The sequence below is a fragment of the Myotis myotis genome, unplaced genomic scaffold (assembly GCF_014108235.1).
Source record: "Myotis myotis isolate mMyoMyo1 unplaced genomic scaffold, mMyoMyo1.p scaffold_m19_p_4, whole genome shotgun sequence".
Classification (NCBI taxonomy): Eukaryota; Metazoa; Chordata; class Mammalia; order Chiroptera; family Vespertilionidae; genus Myotis; species Myotis myotis.
In genome coordinates, this window is record NW_023416346.1 from 8672128 (window position 1) to 8693425 (window position 21298).

The 21298-nt window shown below is 45.5% G+C and overlaps 1 protein-coding gene across 1 annotated transcript; it reads left to right on the forward strand.

Annotated features, from left to right (window-relative positions):
* Window positions 1-676: 676 nt before the first annotated feature.
* GPR173 (G protein-coupled receptor 173) lies at window positions 677-21037 on the forward strand. Its single transcript, XM_036306191.1, has 2 exons — window positions 677-1011; window positions 19508-21037. Exon 2 carries the CDS (start codon window positions 19605-19607, stop codon window positions 20724-20726), a length of 1122 nt encoding a protein of 373 aa, XP_036162084.1. The 5' UTR covers window positions 677-1011; window positions 19508-19604; the 3' UTR covers window positions 20727-21037.
* The last annotated feature ends 261 nt before the right edge of the window (window positions 21038-21298 follow it).

Below are 21298 nucleotides of genomic sequence, written 5' to 3' on the forward strand. Positions count from 1 at the left end.
TCCCTCCCTCCTCCCTCCCTCCGCCCGCCCCTGAGGTAGGGACCGTGCAAATCGAGGAGAGGGGGGACGGACAGTCAGGATGGGGTCCAGCTGAGGGCCCTGGGCTCCCCATTGATGCTCTATTCAGGCTGAGTGTCCCGGAATCTTAGAACCTGGATTTGTGTGAGCTGCGGTGGTTCCCAGACCTGGAGGGTCCCCCCGGGAGGCCCGTGGTGCCCCCGTTTTGCACCAGGACCCCCCCTCGGATGCTCTGAGCCACCCTCCTCAACCCGGATCTAAAACCCGGGACACAGCTCTCAGGCCAGCCTCTCTCTCCACCCCAACCCCCCTTTCTGGCGTCCATCCCCTCCCCAACACCACCTTTGCTGCTGCCTCTGGCTGTGGACCTGCACCTCTTCCCCATCCCCTCCAGGCCCAGGGAGCAGGGGGAACCTGGATGAGAGCCCCCTCAACCTGGGGCTCTCCCAGGCCATGGCCCAAGTGCTCCCAGGGAGGAGCCCCGGACCCTGAGCATCTGCTAGAGGCTTGGCAGAGGCTCCGCGGGGACCGTGTCTTCTGAGGACAAAAGGCGGCGGCCAGCAGGCAGACAGGGGGGGCGGGGGGGGGGGCGGAGGGACCGGCAGCCAGACGGGCAGACGGGTAGCAGGGGCCAGCGCTGGCCCCCTCCCAGCTTGGCGGTGGCATGAAGATGGGGGTGGGAGTGTGTAGTGGGGGAAGCACCTGCCCGGACCCCCACCTGCCAGCTAGCTGGGCACCCCAAGGCTGTGTGCTGCCCACCTGGTGTTCCCCAACACCCCCAGCCCTGCTCAGTGCACCCCTCCGGTGCCTGCTTCCCCTGATGTCTGCGATTTAGACCAGCCCAGCTGTATCCACGGCAACAGAAGCAGGAGTGTCACTGGCCGCCAGATCACGGAGGGTCCCACAATGTGGCCTGGGATGTGATTTATCCTGGGTGAGACAGCTTGAGCTCCCTCCCTGGATTCCAAGACAGCCCTGCTGAAAGGAGCCCAGGTAAGTAGTCAGCATCCCTCCACCAAGGATGGGGGCTGGGACTTCTCTTCTGTCTCCCCACACAGATTTCAGAGTCTCCATCACTGCATTCTCTCTCTCTCTCTCTCTCTCTCTCTCTCTCTCTCTCTCTCTCTCTCTCTCTCTCTGTTAGTCTCTCTCTCTTTCTGCTCCATCACAAGGGCTACTTGGACACCCAAGCTTGGAGAGTCCTCTAGCCATCCCCATCTTTCCCAATCCCAAATGTCCCATGAGAAAGGGTACCACCACCTGTTTCCCCAGCACGGGGTCTGTTATCATCATGGTTGCATTTGGACAAGAGGCTGTGCTAACATTGCCTTGTGTGCTAGCTGTGGAAGGCATGCCTGGGAGCCGGTGGTGCTCTCCTCACAATGCCTGCACCCTAAGCAGGCTCAGCCTCCTGCAGCTGCCTCCTCTCCCTCTCCCTCCTCTTCCACTCTCCTCCAGGTTCCTTGGCCTGCATGCATATTGTCTGCCTGTCTGTGTGAGCAGGCAAGTGGGTAGACATGATAGAGAAGCTGCTCCCAGCCCAGACCACCCCCCACTCCTTCTTTCCTTCATCTCTCCCTCCCTCCCTCCATTGCTTCCTTCCCTTCTTCCCCTGTTTTCCCCCACAGGTAGTAGACTTTTGCTCACTCACCACCGAAGATATTGCTGCGATTCCAAGATAGGGGGAGGAAGCCACACTGTAGGGCTAAAAGGAAGGTGAGGGAGGGGGCGGGGAGCATTTCCAGGCCCTAGGCTGTCTAATGGCTCTGTGGGGACAAGGACCACACCACACATCAACCTGCAGGGGCCAGACACAACATGATTGTCCCCACAGTGTGGACCCCAGCCTCCATCTCAAGGCTGTCTGTCTTTGTTTCAGACATGCATGCTGTGTCTGGGACCCCAAGATCTTATAGCCTTGTGCATAGTGGCCAGTGTTCTCTATGTCTGGAGGGGCAAGAAAGCCTGGTACATGGAGAGCATGGATTCTCCAGGGGCACTTCCCCTAACTGCAACTTTAGTGAAAGCGGGCCTCTCACTAAACCTGTTTTCCCATCTGACAAAGAGACTGGTGACCCTTCCATCATGGGTGTGTGTAGTGACTAAATGAGTTGGTGCATGGAAATAAAAGATGTGTATAGAAGTGGCTCTGAAGCAGTGTCAGCAAAGCTCATAGTCAATACTGTTGCTGATTATTCATGATTAATATTGTTATTGATTATTCAGGGGAGACGCTGACCCCTCTTCTCCAGGGTCTTGGTAGAGATCTGGACAGGGCAGCAGGTAGGCATATGGGGAGTAGTAGAGTGGAGGCAGATCAGCTCTGTGTTATAGCTCCTCATTTGTAGGGAGTGATAAGTGGTGGCTATGAGCAAAGCCTCCTGTCCCCACCCCACTCCAGGCTCCTTTTCTTGCACTTGCCCAGTCCCCTGTCTGTGCAGAAACACACACACACACACACACACACACACACACACACACACACAGAGGCTTGAGCTGCCCCCTCCCCCCTATGATCTAGCAGAGGCCTGGCTTGCAGCCTGCAGCATTCCTGGCCCTGGTGATGTATGCGTCTCCCTGTTGAGGGGAGACTTGGCAAGAGTTTGGCCTGTGGTCAGTGGTTGGCATGGCCTATTGACAAGGCTGAAGCTTCTGAGATCTCAGGGCTTTGGGTAGAGCTGGGGTGTGGCCCATGCAGCAGTCAGACCTGTGGAGGACGGGTCCCAGAGAGTTGCTAACCTAGAGCCTGGGCTAGGGAAACAGTGGGGTCTGCTGGCTGGTTTTTGGGTGTGGACATGTGGTGGAACACTGGGTGAGGGGTTGGTGGCTGGAGAAGGGTCCTCAAGGCTGGGGAGGAGGAGGAGGAGAAAGACTGAGGCCCAGAAAATGCCCTATGTGGGGGCAGGGAAGGGTGGGGCTTTGAGGTCTAGAGTAGACTTTTCTGAAGAAGCATTTGGTGCAGAAGGGAAAGGACCCAGCTTGCGGTCCGGAGGCATCTGGCCCTCAGTGTGGGTGTGTATGTGCAACTGAAAATGTGGCTGTGTGTGTAGTCTGTTTGTGTTTGTGTGTCTGTTCATGAGCACTGTGGATGTGTATGAGTCTGTGTCTGTGAGCAGGCCACGTGAAGGTGTGTGCAAGTGTGTGCATGTTTGGGTAGGCTTGTGTGTGTGTATAGGGGAGTGGGTATGACTTTGCATGTCTCTCTGGGTAAGCAAATGGGCATGTGTGATTCTGAGTCTGGATGAGGGTGTGTTGCTCTGAGTAAGTAAGCCTGTTGAATGTCTGGTTGTATGTGTGTGGTATCAATTTGTCTTTGAGTGTATGTGTGTGAGTGTGAGGGTTTCAGAATGTCTGGGACTACATGTCCAAATAGGTGAATGCCGAGTTGTATCTGATCATGTATATCTGTATGTGCCCATGTGTGCATATGTGTGTAGGTGCATCTAAATGGTATGTTTGTGAGTGCAAGGCATGTTTATATGTCCATGAATGTATGACAGGGTATGTGTGTGCACATGCTTCTATATGGGTGTGTCTGCCATGTATATGTATGAGTAGGCCTCATATGTAAGTATGTGAATGTCCATGTGGATTCTCCAGTATTTTTAATTGTGTATATGTCTGTGTGCATGCTTGAGTACATTTTGTTTGTAGACATCCCTCTGGGTTTACATCTGATTGGGGAAATGTTTAGTGTAGATGGCCACATTAGTATAAGGAGAACTAATTGTGTGGGTAAGGGTGAGTGTGTGAAAACATGTTTTGTGTATGGAAATATATTTTGTGTGTGCCCATTTGATTATGTATATGGATGGGTAGGGCTGGGGGAGGTGTACACCTGTATGTATCTGCACAAAAGGCTGTGTGCAAGGTGAATAGATGCATTTGTGTATATGTCTCATTGTTTGTGGGTACGCTGTTATGTGTGAGTGCATGGCTGATTGTGGTATGCTTGAATAACTACATTTCATAATACTTGAGTGCACATGTCTCATGTTTTGTTTGAATTTCTAAGTGTGAGTGTGGATATGTGACTGAATGTATATATGTGTCTATGTTAGTATGTGTTAACATCTGGCCATGTGTGCATTTGAGTGAATATTTTGTGCATTAAATATTTCCTGTGTCCAAGCACATTTCTTGTGCCCATGCACATCTAAGTGTGTGTGTGTGTGAATATGCCTGTGTGTGTACCTAGCTGAATGTACAGATATGTGAATGTACCAGTTTTCACAGTTCTAATTATTTGCATATGTGTGTTGTGCTTATATACTATCGTTTGTTCTGGAACATATGTTGTGGAACAGTGTAAATGAATGTGTGTCCATGCCACTATTGGCCTATAAGTGTGTATGTGTGTGTATGAGGATGACTTTGCATGTGTGTGTCATGATGAGTGTTACCAATTCTTCTTTTGCAGATGTACAAGTATGTGGAATATGTGATTTTTCTTCCCTGTGTGCATGTGTGTGGACATACCTTTGTGTCCAAGTCTATCCGGGAATGTAAGTGTAAATGAATCTTCTTTTGTTTACATACTTCTCATATGGATGCATGAACATGTGGGAACATGCATGATGTGCACATCTGTGATTTGTGTGTTTTAAAAATATATTTATGCCTGATTGTGTACAGAGAAAAATGAATGCTGTACAAATCTGTGTGCATGTGAATATGCTCACAGGTGTACATGCTCAGTTGTGTGTGTAAGTCTATGTGTGTTAGAATGTCTCTATATGAATATATCATCTCATTGACAAGCATGTACATACCTGAGTGTTTATATGTGTGAGTACACCCATGTGTAAATGTGTGTGAATATACTTATCTATATAAATAATTTTCACAGAAAGCACCCAAATTATGCCATCCAGGCAGAAATCTAGATGTGAATGTGTATGTGTAAGTGAAAGTATATCTGGGGAAAGTAGGGAGGCAGAGGGAGAGAGAAAGTATTTGCATTGTATGTATGTAAGAGAGAGCCTTGGTGTTTCTGGTTAGGGTGTATATGTGAGCTATTTGGGTGTACAGGTATACTCCGCTTTCCAAACGTTCTCATTAAGCCATTTCCCTTTCATGAAAGACCTACTTTAGTAAGGTAATGGCTTTTTTTCATAAAAGCAAAGTGGCATAACACAAACTTTCAGAAAGAGGGAGATACTTCTGACTTTACACCATTTCGACTTACAAAAGGTTTCATAGGAATGCTGTAGTTTTGGATAGAGGGGAAACCTTTATTTGGGAAGGATGAATGTGAGTGTGGATGTATGTAAATGGTGTGTTTGTAAGGTACTCTGAGAGTATCAGCCTATTTGGGTGGAAGATCATATGAGGAAGAGATTGGGTGTGGCTGGGTGGGAACATGTGTGAGGATGTGTATATTTGTGGGGTATGTGAGGATGGATGTATCTGGATGATGCAAGAGAGAGTGGGAGTATCTGAATTATATATATATATATATATATATATATATATATGTTTGATAATGTGGATATATCTGTGTTGTATGTGTAAGAGGATGTGGGTGTTTGGGGGTAGAGTATGTGTATGAGAGAGTATGGGTGTAATGGGATGGGGCATTCAAGTGAGAGCATACCTAGATGATGTGTAGGTGGGTGAGAGCACAAGTGTATTTAGGCAATGAAAGTGTATGATGGAGTATATCTAGAGGGTGTATGTGTGTCAGAGAAAGAATTTGGGCACATCTTGGTGAGGATGGGGGCGTATGTGAATGTACATATAATTGGAGGGTACTATGGATGGTGTGTAGGGGTGTATTGAGAGAGAATGGGTGTATCTGCGTTGTGTGTATGGACTGTGAGTATTCTAGATGATGGTGATTAAGAGGAGGAGGAGGATCTGGATTGTGTGTATGTGTAAGAGAGAGTAGGTGTTTCTGAGTGCGGTGGGGGTCTGAGAGCACAGATGTGTTTGGTAGGAGGAGTGTGTGAGTGTATCTGGATGGGGTGTGTTTGGGTTTAATTGGGTTGGAGTGAGTGTGGGTGTATTAGGGTGTGAGTGGGTGTATCTGGATGATGAGTACACCTAGGCTGTGTGTGAGATAGTATGTGGGTGTATTTTGAGGGAATGTATTTGAATGTGAGTGTATCTGGATGATGGGTGGTTGAGAGCACAGGTATGTTTGGGTGGCAGAGCGTGTGCTAAGGTAATCTAGATGGTGTGCTGTGAGAGCTTTGGTTTTGTATCTGGGTATGTATGTACTTGGGTATGTATGTGAGTGTGTATATAACTGGATGGCGGGTGTGAAAGAGAGTTTGGGGGCATATCTGGGTGGGAAGTTTGTGTTTGGTGTGTGTGTGGATGGTGTTGAGGGGTTGAGAGCATTGGATGTATCTAGGCAGTGGAGTGTCTGGAGATGTGCACCTGGATGGCATGTGTGAGAGTTGGATATATCTCAGTGGGATGTGTGTAAATGCAGATGTATAGACAGTAGTGGAGTGTATCTAGATTATGTGTGTAGGGAGTGATTATATCTCAATGGTCCATATGGGAGGAATCTGGAGGGTGTGTGAGAGGGTGGATGGATCTGGGTAGAGCCATGTGACTGGAGCTGTGTTTGATGGGAGGTGGGTGAGAGAAAGACAGACAGACAGACAGACAGAAACAGAGAGACAAAGAAACAGACAGAGAAACAACATGAGAAAGTCTGGATGTATATGGATAGGATTTGTGTGTGAGTAGGTGTCTCTGGATTATATGTAGGTGGGTATCTGTGTGTGAATGTATTTGAGTTGGGAATTTGTGAATGTGAGTGTCTGGGTGGGGTGTGTGACAGTGTAGTGTCTTTGAATGGTGTGTGTCTCATTTTGGGTGTGTCTTGATAATGTCTGTAAGAGATTGTAGGTGTGCTTGGGTTGGATATGAGGGCTCTGGGATGGGGGGTGCGTTTGAGTGTATCTTAATATTGTATGTAAGAGTGTGGATATACTGAGTTTGGAGTTTGTGTAAGTGTGGCTGTATCTGGGTGGAGTGCCTGTAACTGTAAGTGTATTTGAGGGGTGTGTGTGTGTGTGTGTGTGTGTATAAGAGTGGGTGTGTTGAGATGGGATGTGTGCAAGAAAGTATAGCTGTATCAGTATTGAGTATGCATGTGAAAGTGAGTGCATCTGAATAGTGTGTGTGAGAATGTGCACCTAGCTGGATCAGGGTGTATGAGAATGGGTATATTTAAGCAGGATATGTGGGTTTCTTTCTGGATGGTGTATAAGAAAGAGATCAGGTTATCTGGGTACGTGAAAGAGAGAGTGTATAGCTAAATCTGTGCAGGGTGTGTGAGTGTGAATGTAACTGGGTCAGGGGGTGTGCTTGTGAGCAAATATGGTTAGTTTGTATAAAAGTGTTTGGTGTATTTGGGTGGGGAAGTACCTGAAAATGCGGGTGTATCTGTATGTAAATGTGGACTTATCTGGATGCTGTGTAGGTGGTGTATCTGGGTGTTTTGTGTGTTTGATAGTGTGGGTGTGTCTGTATGCGTGATTGTGAGTGTGTGTATGAATATATATCTTTCCTAGGGCATCTATACCTCTGCTGGAGTGTCTGTGCACACATACATGCGTATGTGTGAGCATCTGTACCTGAGCATGTTGGTACATGGCTTGTGTGTGCACATACTTGTGCTAGGATGGTGTGTATATGTATATGTGCATGAGGTGAATGCATTTCTACACATGAATAAGTTGAATCTGCAAGGTCTCTGGAGCCAGACTCTGGGTTTGAATCCTAGTTCTGCCATTTTTTAGCTGTGCAGCTTTGGGCAAGTCACCTAACCTCAACTAAGCTCCAGTTTCTTACTTGTAAGAAAGGGTAATAATACAGCCTGTCTCTGAGGGGGAGGATTGGTTGAGTTAATATTTGAAAAGTGCTTAGGACAGTGCCTGACACGTAATGAGTCCTCTGTGCCAAATAGGGTGTTATCCCGTGCTGTAATTATTACATGTGCTGATGTGTAAGTAACATTATGTGTCCACCTGGGGGTGTGAATGGGATTATTTCTGTGTGCACATTTTATACACCTGTATCCATGTGTATGTATGACAGAATGAGCAGATCCTGTGTATATGTGAGAGTGTTTGTACATAAAACTAGGTTTGTACTTTTATGTGTCGCAGTGTGTGTGTATACATCTGTGGATGTATGAGGAAGGAAGTGTGTGTCTAGTAGGTTGATGGCAGGGATATGGTCCTGAGTGTGTATTTCCCAGTGCATGGACATCTGGTGTATGAGTGCACACACCTGTATTTGTGGCAGTGTTGTGTCCATGTGAGTGCAGGTGTTACCTTCATTGCTGATGTGCCTGCATATGTGTGTGTGCATGTGTGAGAGTGTCTTTTTATCTGAATATGTAAACATGTTTGTAGTGGTTAGAATGTAAATGTGTGCTTATGAATCTCTGTTGTGAGGGTCTATAAATGTAAGAATGTTGGTATCCACGCTTATATGTGATGATGTAAGTGTGTGTGTGTAAAAGATTTGTGCCTATCTGGCCATGTGCTAGGATGTGTATCTCTGTTGTGTGAATGTACATGTAGGTGTGAATGGGTGTGTGCATCAGAGGATTTGTTCCTATCTGTGTTTATAAGCATGAGTGGTTCTGTGGGTATAAATGCATGAGTCTGCACTGCTCCCCATGCCTGCCTGCTTCTGTGTGTGTAGCAGTGAGCCTGAGCGATGTGCCTGTATGTGCAAGCATGTCTGTACTGTGTGTATATGTGCCAGGGGCGATTTTTATACTGTGTGTATGTGTATGTGTATGTGTATGTGTGGGAGGGCAGAGTTTGTATAAGAGAGTGGGTTTTAATACCTTAGCGTAAGAGCATAAGGTGGGGGAAGGCCTGGATCTGGAGGATGTGAGCAGGACTTGCCTGTGTCTAAATGAATGTCAGTTCCGTGCATTCATGACTATGTCTGACAGCATGTGGGTCCATACGATTTGGTTTGTAGGTGTATGTGTCTGCACGTGTGTCCATGTGAATGGTGAATGTGTCTCTGCCTAGGCCTATATTTCTATGGAAGGGTGTATGTGTGTGTGTGTGTGCACTTTGCTGCACTTATTGGCTGATATAAGTCTGAAAGGGAATGCAAATTTGAATCTCCGTGTGCGCATGTGCCTGTGTGCATGTATCTGTCTGTGTATGCTAGTGTGTCTATGCAATGTGACTCGATGTAATGTGCTAGGGCATTAGTAACCCAGCACACAGAGAAGGTGAAATAGGTATATGGCACACTGGAGTAAACTGAAGAGGATTTAATTTAGGGGTACTGGGGTTTGATGAAAATAAATTCCTTACATTTTCTTGATATTATTAATTTGTAAATTGGTAAGAAAAACAAAAATGCAACGTTTTAGGGAATTTATAAAATTTGATTACAACTTTGAAATGAAATTTTCTCATAGCACACTTGACTCACTTCTGGAACTATAACTTTTTTATTCCCTCATGCAAATTAGTAGTGGTCAACATAATTGTGAGACTTTGGTCTGATGGCCTTGATTTAGTTTTTGGTCATTTAATTCATTTATGGTCATTTTTATCATGATTGGTAAATCACTTGGTGCTGAGCATAGATCTACATTAAGTTATTTTGTTTCTTGGTAAACACACACACACCCCAAATAAATTAAAATAACCAGTTTTGACATGGATATAAACTTCCACCATGGCCTGCCACTCCTTGATCTTGGAAGGCATGTTGTTGAAGGTAAGATCCATTCCATGGAGGATGCTCAGGCACAATTTGCCCCAATGCCCTCAATAATTAGCTTGAATGTCTGAAATGAAGCTGCGTAGTTCTGCAGATCAGCAAAGCTCACCTCAAAGGCATGAACTTTGGAGTCATCAAGTACCATTTTTGAAGCATCAGATGCAGTTTCTAGTGTTGAATATGGCTGATGATACCAACCTTTCCAAAGAAATGGAACAATTGTTTGTTCGTGCCTCCTCATTTCACCTCCCTTTGATAACTCACTTGTTCTTGCCATGGCCAGGCAGAAACCCAGGTTTTATGCCCAAAGTAGCTACATGATCGCTTCTATCTCTTGGTAGTCACCATCAACAGGAAACTGCTTGCATTAAGTAGGTGGCAGCAAATGGTCAAATAGGTCAAATAGTATTTTCTTTCTTTCTTTCTTTCTTTCTTTTTTTCTTTCTTTCTTTCTTTCTTTCTTTCTTTCTTTTCTTTTTCTATCTTTTTTGAAGAGTATGTTTTTAATTGGTTAAAACTCCTTTCTCATCAATAAGCAGAACTTGGATAATTCATAGTCTTTGAATTTTGTGCTTCAAAGGTGGCTTTAAAGCACACATGCCTTTAAATCTAATGCCTTTTTCTTTTCTTTCAGTCGAATGTAATGTTGAAATTTCTTGCAACGAATGCTCATAAGTTTTGAATCCAACAGAAAATTTTCATTTTGAGTATTTCAAAATAGTCATGAAGCTTCCCCCCTAAGTAGACACAGACATTACTCCACTCGTCTTAATAAGTCTCTTTTTAGTATTCAGCTTCTAATGCCAACTAACCATCATCCAGGGAGCCATGCTTGACCTTACTGCTTCTAAGTTGAAGTTTGGCTTTGAATCCATAAACCTTGTCATTGTACTTTTAAAAAAAGCAACCTTGTCAGTACACCTTTACATATTTTTTAGCGTCTTAAAAATTTTTATATAATTTTATTCATGTGCTCAAAATGCCATTTGTTTAAACCAGTAAGCATCAAATCTGCAACGTGATGATCGTTCACAAAGAAATGCTGAAACTTCTTTTGACTCATAAATCTTTTACCAAATCCTTACACACTTAGGTTTAAAGCAACAGAGAAGGGTGTACTGATCCCACTGCTTCACAGAAAGCTGACATGCAGGTGGGTGGTGCTTTGAATTTAATTAAATTCACCTAGGATCATTTACTGTAGACATTAAACCTATAGGCAACTATATATATATATATAATTTCTATTGATTTCAGAGAGCAAGGGAGAGGGAAAGAGAGAAACATCAATGATGAGAATCATTGATTGGCTGCCTCCTGCACAAACCCCACTGGGGATCAAACCTGCAACACAGGCATGTGCCCTGACTCGGAATCAAACCCTAACTTACTGGTTCCAAAGGTCGACCCTCAACCACTGACCCACACCATCAGGCTACAGGCAAGCTTTATAAGTTAAGGGCTCCTCGGTGAATGAATCTCAGTGTTTTCAGAACAAATTCCAGATATAAACTTCCTGCCATCACAAAAACAGCACCAGTTCACAGACATATGCAGTTTCCACAATATTTAAAAATATGTATCACCTTGAATTTCAACCTTAGTTTTTTCAGTGCTTCTTGCATGTCTCTTCAGGGTTTCTGACTAATCCTATGAACCATGACAATTAGTTAACATCCAGAGATGCATCAATGTAAAATGAAAACTCTTTGATTCAGTAGTCTTCTGGGTTAATGTCATCTTGATGTCCTTTGACCTGTCCACACTATCTCCTAATAGCAATCATTGAAAGTGGCCCCTTTCCTATTTTTACCTCCTGGGTTTCAAGTATAGCATGGACAATCCTGGCAGACTGCTAACATGTGAGATTCTACTGGGAAGGGCATCTTAGGTTTACTTGCTAATCTTGTAACCCTGTCACTAGCTGGTTGAGCTCTATCTAAAAATGTTCTAATCCATCTCATAAATGAGCCTTGGTTTCTTAATTTGCACTTCCAGATGCTTTAAGAAGTCCAGATCTTTCTCTGTGTGATAATGTTTTGTGGTCAGTTGACCAACATAGCCTACTAAGAAATGAAGTTTCTTTTGATAACTTTTCCACACAAATCAGACATTTAGGCTGAGAAAGAAAGGACTAATTGGGCAGCTAAATGCAAATTTGAGACAATCTTCGGTAGATTGCTTAAATTATGGACATCCCGGATTTTTTTGGGACGGGAAATTCCTGTGTTTGTCCTGTGAGTCTCCTGATTTTCCAGCTTTAATAATAATAATAAAAAGTCCATCATGATGGGGGAAAACATTTCTTAACAATTGAATTTACTTGAATATAAAACATTGAAGAGTCCTAGCCAGTTTGGCTCAGTGGATAGAACGTTGGCCCGCAGACGGAAGGATCTTGGGTTTGATTCCCAGTCAAGGGCATGTACCTCAGTTGCAGGCTCAATCCTTGCCCAGTCACATGAAAGAGGCAACCAATCCATGTGTCTCTCTCACTTTGATGTCTCTGTCTGTCTCTCCCTCTCCCTTCCACTCTCTCTTAAAAAAAATAAAATATAAAATAAAATATTGAAGGGGTCAGCCGAGCTTTGTGACTTCTGAAAACTGAGTTTTTCAGTAAACAAATTTTAGGTCTTTTGCAGTGTTAAGAAAGCAGCCATAAAAGCCTAGCTTTCTCTTCAGTGAATCAATTCCATTCAACTACAGTCAGGCTTCATTCATTTACTGACAAATATTTTTATCTAAAAACAAAGGATAATAACTAATTATGACATTCCACCAAGAATCAGATTTGGCTAATTGTTAGTATTAAAAGCCAATAGCAAGTAAATGAATACTCTAAGAAATAATAAAAATATGGTATTATTTTAATGTTTTTAAATGTATTCTTTTAAAAATACTAAAATACTTATGAATAAAATGGTATAATAGATATGCTTCAAAATATTCTGTAAGTGGGGGCAGTGTGTGAGGGTATAGGTGAAATAAGACCCTATGAGTTGGTCATTGGTGAACCTGGGTGATAGGTGCACTGAGGTTCATTACAGGATTCTTTCTACTTTTTTCTGTCTCAAATGTTCTAGAAGAAAACAGTTTCTTTTATAAAGAAGCAACGATGAAGGAAATTAGCAAGCTAATTATATTCCTCTTAGGAACACCTAATACCATATAATAGTAATAATAGCAACAATCACACAACCCTTCTATTTCTGTAGGAAAAATAGTTGTGAAACAATAAAAATGCGATCAAATTAAAAGAAAAACAAACATTGTATACTTATGGGGAAAACCAATAAAACCTCACTGAAGATGAACAAGAATCCCATCTTGTTCTGGCCCCCTTCTGTGGCAGGTGCCCACCAGCCTGGCAGATCTGCTAATGTTTCCACTTGCGTGTGCAGGGCTTGGCTTGTCTGCACATGCACAGGACTACCTCTTGGTGTATACCTGTTGCAAGATGTGTATATCATGTAAGTGTATCTGTATTGTGAGCAAGTTTGTGTGTGTACACATGTCTGTGAGTATGACTGTACACATGGGCAGTTTTTCTCTTTGTGTTGTGTGTATGTGTGTAGCAAGGTTCAAGTGCATGTGAGCATGGTGGCCCGTGTAAGTGACTTTGAAGCTGACTGTTAATGTGTGTAATAGTGTTTGTATATGTGACGATATAGGTATGCCACTGGTTGCATACCTGTGTTGGAAGAGCTTGTCTGGATATGTGAGAGGATTTGAATAAGCAGGTACATTGATACAAAGGGAATATCTGAGTCTATGTGTGACAGCGAGTAGGTTTACAGGTGTGTATCTGTCAGGATTTGAGAGTTCACGTGTGTGTATTTGAGGGGGGGGGGTTATAATTGTGGGTTTATGAACCATTGCACAAGTATATGTGTGAGTGTGTCTGACTGTGTATGTAATTCTCAGCCCTCTTATACCCAACACCCTCTTTTATGTAACATTTTGCAATGCCTCTTTACTATCTGTACACGAAGTTCTTAAATAATATAATCTTTCTCCACATACAATTTCAAAAGAAAATCCATATAGTATTTTATACAATAGTCATATTGTATTAACTCTAGTACAAATAAATAAGAAATAAAAAGGAAGTGGTTTATAAGAAAACAATTTGTATTTCAATATGTAAGTGCTTGGCCATAACCCTCCCCAGGAGATTCAAAGAAGTAGTTAGAGGTATGTAACATCTTACACTGATTACATGGATTAAGAAGGGGGAAGTCAGAAGCTGCCCCTTGTAAAAACTGCAGGAAAATGACAGGCAAAGGCTTAGGGCTAAGATTTTTCTGAAATATCAAACAGCTCAAGGAAAGTGCTCCACAAAACAAAATACAGTCTCCTGTGAACTTAGCCACACTCCTGGATAATTCTGAGTGTAGTAAATCCTCGCTTAACATCATCAATGGGTTCTTGAAATTGTGGCAAAATGACGTATAACAAAACCAGTTTTACCACAGGCTGACTGATGTAAACAAGATTTAAGTTCCTAAATGCATCTTGTCAACGTTATAACCATACAACATTGAATGAAACCTTATTCGAGGACCTACTGTATATTAAAAATGAGGGAAATTGTGTTTATCTCTGAAATAGAGGTAGATTCTAGGTTCAGTTCCTTACAAATCCAAAGTCCTAGGGGATACGGGACAATATGTTGGCTGTGTGGGACTGCCCCACACATTGTTGGGTCGCCAGTATCCTCACCTGGTACCCCTAAATGTTAGAATGACACCCTACACCCCAGCATGGTGACAACCAAAAATGCACCTACAAATTTCGAAAATGTCCCCTAGGGGGCAGTAATGCCTCAATTGAGGACGAAGCACTGGCGTTTAGGCCGGGTACACTGTACCTGTGCGACGAAGGCAGCGTACATGGTACGCCCTCCGTGTGTGTGTGTGTGTGTGTGTGTGTGTGTGTGTGTGCGCGCGCGCGCGCGCACGCTCGCGCGCGCAGGCACGATGTCCCTATGTGTGAACTGGTTGCTGTCCATGGGTCTCCATTGCAGTAGGCTGTGTGTCAGTGTGAGTGTGCAGGTGTCTTGTGTATCTGTGTCTAAAGACGTCTGGGCACCAGGCTGAGTCTGTGCTCAGAAGAACTCTCTCCTCAGTGGCTTATATAAGTGCCCCAGCTTTCCAAGCAACACCAGGGTTTTGTTCCTTTGCTGCTATTCTTTTTTTCTTTTGTTTTATTTTAGCATTTGCTTTTGTTTTCATTCTGGACTATGTACACATTATCCACCTTCTTGGTCTTAGTATGTCTCCCTGTCCCCCTCTCTGTATCTTCATCTTTATTTCTGCCTCTCTCTTTCTCTGCCTCTATCTCCACCCCCCTCTCTTCATCTGTCTCTCACTCCCCCACCCCATCTCTATTTCTCTATATCTTTCTTTGTTTCCTGGTTTTCTCCCTCCCCTGCTATCTATCTACCTCAATATCTACCTATCTCTCTCCCTCCCTCCCTTTGTCCCTCCTTTTCTGGCTGTTTCTGTTTTGTTTTGTTTTCTGTCTCTTTCTCTCTATCTCTGTCTTTCTCCCTCACTATCTCTATTTTTGTATCTCTATCTCTGTCTTTATTTTTTATCTCTCTCCTGCTCTTTCCTTTTCTCTCTGTGTACCTCTGTTTCTTTTGTCTCACTCCCTTTTTCTCTTCTTCCCCTTTCTGTTTCTCTTTTTATCTCTTCCTCTCTGTGTGTAAGGCTGTCTCCCCTTTCTTTGTCTCTGTCTCTCTCCCCCCACCTTCCTCTCCCTCTGTCTCTCTCTCTGCTCCTATCTCTTTCTCCTCTCTGTTACTCCATGTGTCTCTTTGACTCTCTCTCTTACACTCCATTTTTGTCTCTTTAACTTCCTACCCTATCTCCTCTCAAGGCTAAGGTAGGGGTGTGTGTGTGTGTGTGTGTGTGTGTGTGTGTGTGTACACATTTACACATAGCCAGCTGTCTGTTGGCTGGTCCACAGTTCTATGGGAACTATCAGGCCTTGAGGGCCAACTGAAAGGGACCTGTCAACCCATTTCCCCTGTGTCCCTGCCCCAGCACCTTCTTGTGGCCTATTGGCACTGGTTCTGAGACTTCCGGGTGCCATCAACAAGCCTGGCCCCGGCTAGCTGTGGCAGACCAGGTTGGATTGAGCTGGAAAACAATGCAAGATGGGACACTTTTTCCTGAGAGAGGAGGGGTTAGAAAGACACCCACTCAAGTCCCGCCTTCACCAACCTCAAGTTCATCCCAGCCTCAAAAGTAACTCTGGTCTTTTCCAGTGTCTGCCTTGTAACCTTCCCTCTTGAACCTTCCCTGTTATCTTATCAAATCCCATACCCTCTGCCCCAACCTGCACACACCAGGATTCTACCTGTTTCCTGCCCAGTGTTGCCTGTGCCCTCCCACTCATGCACTGCCCTGCTTTAGTTCTTTTCCTAGAAGTTATCTCTTTTTAAAAATAAATATATTTGTATTGATTTCAGGGTGGGAGAGGGATAGAAACATGAGATGAGAGAGAATCATTGACTGGCTGCTCTCTCAGCAAATACTACCTGGATGCTTCCAAGCAGCCCTCCCTGAGCCACCAGCCCATTTAGTCCCTCAGTCAATTGGAGAGTGTGTGAGTCTATAAGCCCTGCCCTGTGGAGCTTTTGTTCTCATAGGGAGAGACAGACAATAAAGCAAAATTTAAAGGTAAATTAAGCCCGGCCAGCATGGCTCAGTGGTTGAGTATCAACCTATGAACCAGGAGGTCACAGTTCAATTCCCGGTCAGGGCACATGCCTGAGTTGCAGGCTCGAGCCACAGTGTGGGATGTGCAGGAGGCCGCTGATCAATGATTCTCTCTCATCATTGATGCTTCTATATTTCTGTCCCTTCCACTCTGAAATTAATAAAAACATAAATTTTTTAAGTAAATTAATACAGTGTGTTAAAAGAGATAAATTCTAGCCTGACCAGCATGGCTCAATGGTTGAGCATCGACCTAGGAATCAAGAAGTCCTGGTTAGATTCCGGGTCAGGGCACATGCCTGGGTTGTGGGCTCAATCCCCAGCAGGGGGTGTGCAGGAGGCAGCCAATCAATGACTGTTTCTCATCACTGATGTTTCTATCTCTCTTTCCCTCTCCCACTCTGAAATCAATAAAAATATATGTATTTTTAAAAAGATAAATTCTAGGAAAAAGAACTAAAGCAGGGCAAAAGGCACGGGGGTGCTCTTATTTTTCACCCAGATTACTGCAGGAGCCTCCTAACTAGTCTCCCAACTTCCACACTTGTCCTCATGGTCTGTGCTCCTCATAGCAGCAAGCAGGATCCCGTTCAATCCCTAGTCATATCATATCTGACCTCTGCTCACGGCCCCTCCTATGGCTCCCACCTCACTCAGAATAGAAGTCAAAGTTCCCACCATGCCTACATGATCTGGCCTTGCCACCTTTGTGACCGCACCTCACATCACTTGCCCCTTACTCACTCTGTTCCACCCACAGTGGCCTCCTGTGCTTCTTCAAACGTACCATCTGTGGTCCCACCTCAGGGCCTTTGCTCTGGCTGTTCCCTCTGCCTGGACTTCTCTTCCCCCAGATACCCACATGAGTAACTCTCTCCCCTCCTTCAGATCATTGTTCAGATGACACCTCTATAAAACCTTCCCTGTCCACCTCATCAAAAATTGCATCTCACCCCCCCAACACTTCCTATCCCCCTCTTCTCCTTTTTTATTTGTAGGAATTTATCATCATCTGACCTACTATACTTCATCCATGTATCTTCTTTTTTTTTTTTTAAATATATTTTATTGATATTTTACAGAGAGGAAGGGAGAGGGATAGAGAGTTAGAAACATCGATGAGAGAGAAATATCGATCAGCTGCCTCCTGCACACCTCCTACTAGAGATGTGCCCGCAACCAAGGTACATGCCCTTGGCCGGAATCGAACCTGGGACCTTTCAGTCCGCAGGCCGACGCTCTTTTCACTGAGCCAAACCGGTTAGGGCAATCTTCTTTTTTTATCTAGAATGTCAGCTCCACAAGGGCAGGGATCCTTTTCTGGTTCACAGCTGCATCCACCATGCCTGGCACACAATAGATACTCAATAAATGGTTTCTCTCTCTCTTTTTTTTAAAAATATATTTTATTGATTTTTTACAGAGAGAGGAAGGGAGAGAGATAGAGAGTCAGAAACATTGATGAGAGAGAAACATCGATCAGCTGCCTCCTGCACATCTCCTACTGGGGATGTGCCCGCAACCCAGGTACATGCCCTTGACCGGAATCGAACCCCGGACCCTTCAGTCCGCAGGCCGACGCTCTATCCACTGAGCCAAACCGGTTTCAGCGGTTTCTCTTTTTTTAAAAAAATATTTTATTTATGAGAGAGAGAGAGAGAGAGAGAAAGAGAGAGAGAGGTTGATTTGTTGTTCCACTTATGTATGCCTTCATTGGTTGCTTCTTGTATGTGCTGTGACTGGGAATCAAACCCACAACCTTGACCTATTGGGATGATGCTCTAACCACTGAGATACCCAGCCAGGGCAATAAATGGTTTTTCAATGAAGGAATACACACAAGCATATCTACATCTTTATATTCACACAGTCTCTGCCTTACTTAAACCAAAAACCCAAGTCCTCGTCATCGCCCACAGCCCTCCATGACCTGGCCTTGGACACCTCTACGACCTTACTTTCTATTACTGCCCTATTCCAACCACACTGGGTTTTCCCACTGCTCCTTAAGCAGGCTAAGCGCATTCCTGATCATGAATAAATACACCTATTTAATGAGTGGCTACCAGCATTAACAAGAACAACAAAAAACAACCAAAAGAATGAAATAGAGTAGAAACTAATGAGAGTATATTAGACATAGACTCAGTACTGTTCTGTGAAACTTTTGATTCAGCCATGTATGTGTGTGTGTGTGTGTGTGTGTGTGTGCTGCATTGCAATGTGGATGGCAATAAAAAAGGGGGAAGAGCCTGGCTGGCATGGCTGAGTGGTTGAACATGGACCTATGAACCAGCAGGTCACAGTTTGCTTCCCGGTCAGGGTGCATACCTGGGTTGCTGGCTGTATGCCCAGTGTGGGGCATGCAGGAGGCAGCTGATCAATGATTCTCTCTCATCATTGATGTTTCTCTCTCTCCCTCTCCCTTCCTCTCTGAAATCAATAAAAATGTTTGTGTGTTTTTTTAAAAAGGGAAAAGAGCCACATCAACATCCCTGCCCCACAGACCCATCAACATAGCAAACAGGTAACCAAGTACACCTAGAGATATGAAGTGCCCTCACTCAGCAAGGACAGGATAGAAGCAGCAGTGGGCCAGGGACAGGGCCTGACACCAGCCAGAGAGTAAGCAGGGGTGGGGACATGGGGAGGTGGCTACACAGACACGCTAACACTGCCCTTTCTTTTTCTTCCTCACTTTTTCTTTGCATCTGTTTCTTCCTGTCTCTGTCTTGTTTCTCTCCCTCTTTTCCCTCTCTCCTCTTCTCCCTCTCTCCTCCTCTCCCCTATCACCCTGTCCCTCTCCCTCTCTGTCCCTCTCTCATCTTCTTTTCCCCTGTCTCTCTCTTTTTACCCCCTCCATTTCTGTCTCAATTTTTTACCCATTTATATCTTTGTTGCCATTTTCTATCTCTTTGGTCTATCCTTTCTCACTCCTTCTCTGTACCTCTGTGTGTTTTCTCCTCTCTGTCTCTCTCTCTCTTACCCTCATCTCTCTGTCTCTATGTCTGTGTCTCTCCCACTACCCCCATTTGCAGGTGCAGCCCAGCAGGACAACTGATGGAGTCCCCCAGAGCCCATCGAGTACCGGGCTGGCTGACTCCATAGGGTTGGGAGCACCCCCTGCCCTTCATTATGGCCAACACCACTGGAGAGCCCGAGGAGGTGAGCGGTGCTCTGTCCCCACCATCAGCATCGGCGTATGTCAAGCTGGTGCTGCTGGGACTGATCATGTGCGTGAGCCTGGCGGGCAACGCCATCTTGTCCCTGCTGGTGCTCAAGGAGCGTGCCCTGCACAAGGCTCCTTACTACTTTCTCCTGGACCTGTGCCTGGCCGACGGCATCCGCTCTGCCGTCTGCTTTCCCTTTGTGCTGGCTTCTGTGCGCCACGGCTCCTCATGGACCTTCAGTGCGCTCAGCTGCAAGATTGTGGCCTTTATGGCTGTGCTCTTTTGCTTCCATGCGGCCTTCATGCTGTTCTGCATCAGCGTCACCCGCTACATGGCCATCGCCCACCACCGCTTCTATGCCAAACGCATGACACTCTGGACATGTGCAGCTGTCATCTGCATGGCCTGGACCCTGTCTGTGGCCATGGCCTTCCCACCCGTCTTCGACGTGGGCACCTACAAGTTTATCCGTGAGGAGGACCAGTGCATCTTTGAGCATCGTTACTTCAAGGCCAATGACACGCTGGGTTTCATGCTTATGTTGGCTGTGCTCATGGCAGCCACACATGCTGTCTATGGCAAACTGCTCCTCTTTGAGTATCGTCACCGCAAGATGAAGCCAGTGCAGATGGTGCCAGCCATTAGCCAGAACTGGACATTCCATGGCCCTGGGGCCACCGGCCAGGCTGCTGCCAACTGGATCGCTGGCTTTGGCCGTGGGCCCATGCCACCAACCCTGCTGGGTATCCGGCAGAATGGGCATGCAGCCAGCCGGCGGCTGCTGGGCATGGACGAGGTCAAGGGTGAGAAGCAGCTGGGCCGCATGTTCTACGCGATCACACTGCTCTTCCTGCTCCTCTGGTCACCTTACATCGTGGCCTGCTACTGGCGAGTGTTTGTTAAAGCCTGCGCTGTGCCCCACCGTTACCTGGCCACTGCTGTTTGGATGAGTTTCGCCCAGGCTGCCGTCAACCCGATCGTCTGCTTCCTGCTCAACAAGGACCTCAAGAAGTGCCTGAGGACTCACGCCCCCTGCTGGGGCACAGGAGGTGCCCCAGCTCCCAGAGAACCCTACTGTGTCATGTGAAGCAGGCTGATAGGCAGACAGACAGGGTGAAGGTCATGGCCACCATGATGGGGCAAACAGAAAGGGAGGGGTAGGGCCCCATACAGGAGCCTTTCTTTCTGAGCTCCAGCCCCAGCCCCTCAAACCACCCGGAATCTAGGCACCTTTGCCAACACCTCCCCAGGGGTGGGGGACTGGGAAAGAGGTGTTTCTAGTTCTAGGGCCTGTCTCTGCTGCCGCCTTTTCCACTTCTACAATCTCTTTCCTCTCTCTCTCATTTTCTCTCTCTCTCTCTCTCTCTCTCTCTCTCTCTCTCTCTCTCTCTCTCTCTCTCTCATTCAGAAAAAGAAAACAAAAGTGAAAATGCAGGTTTTTCTACTATCAGCTGAGGAATCAGGCTTTCTTGCTTTAATGTCTCTCCTTCTGATACTGTCTAGAATGGGGAAATTTGTCCTGTAAAATAGACTTTCAGAGCTCTTCTGGCCCCCTCTGCTCCCATGCACCCTCCCCTTCCAAGTCCTCTAGCAAGGCCTGGATATTTAGGGGGAAACTGATCTGTTGACAAGAGGGACCAAAGGGGGTGCAGGGTCCCC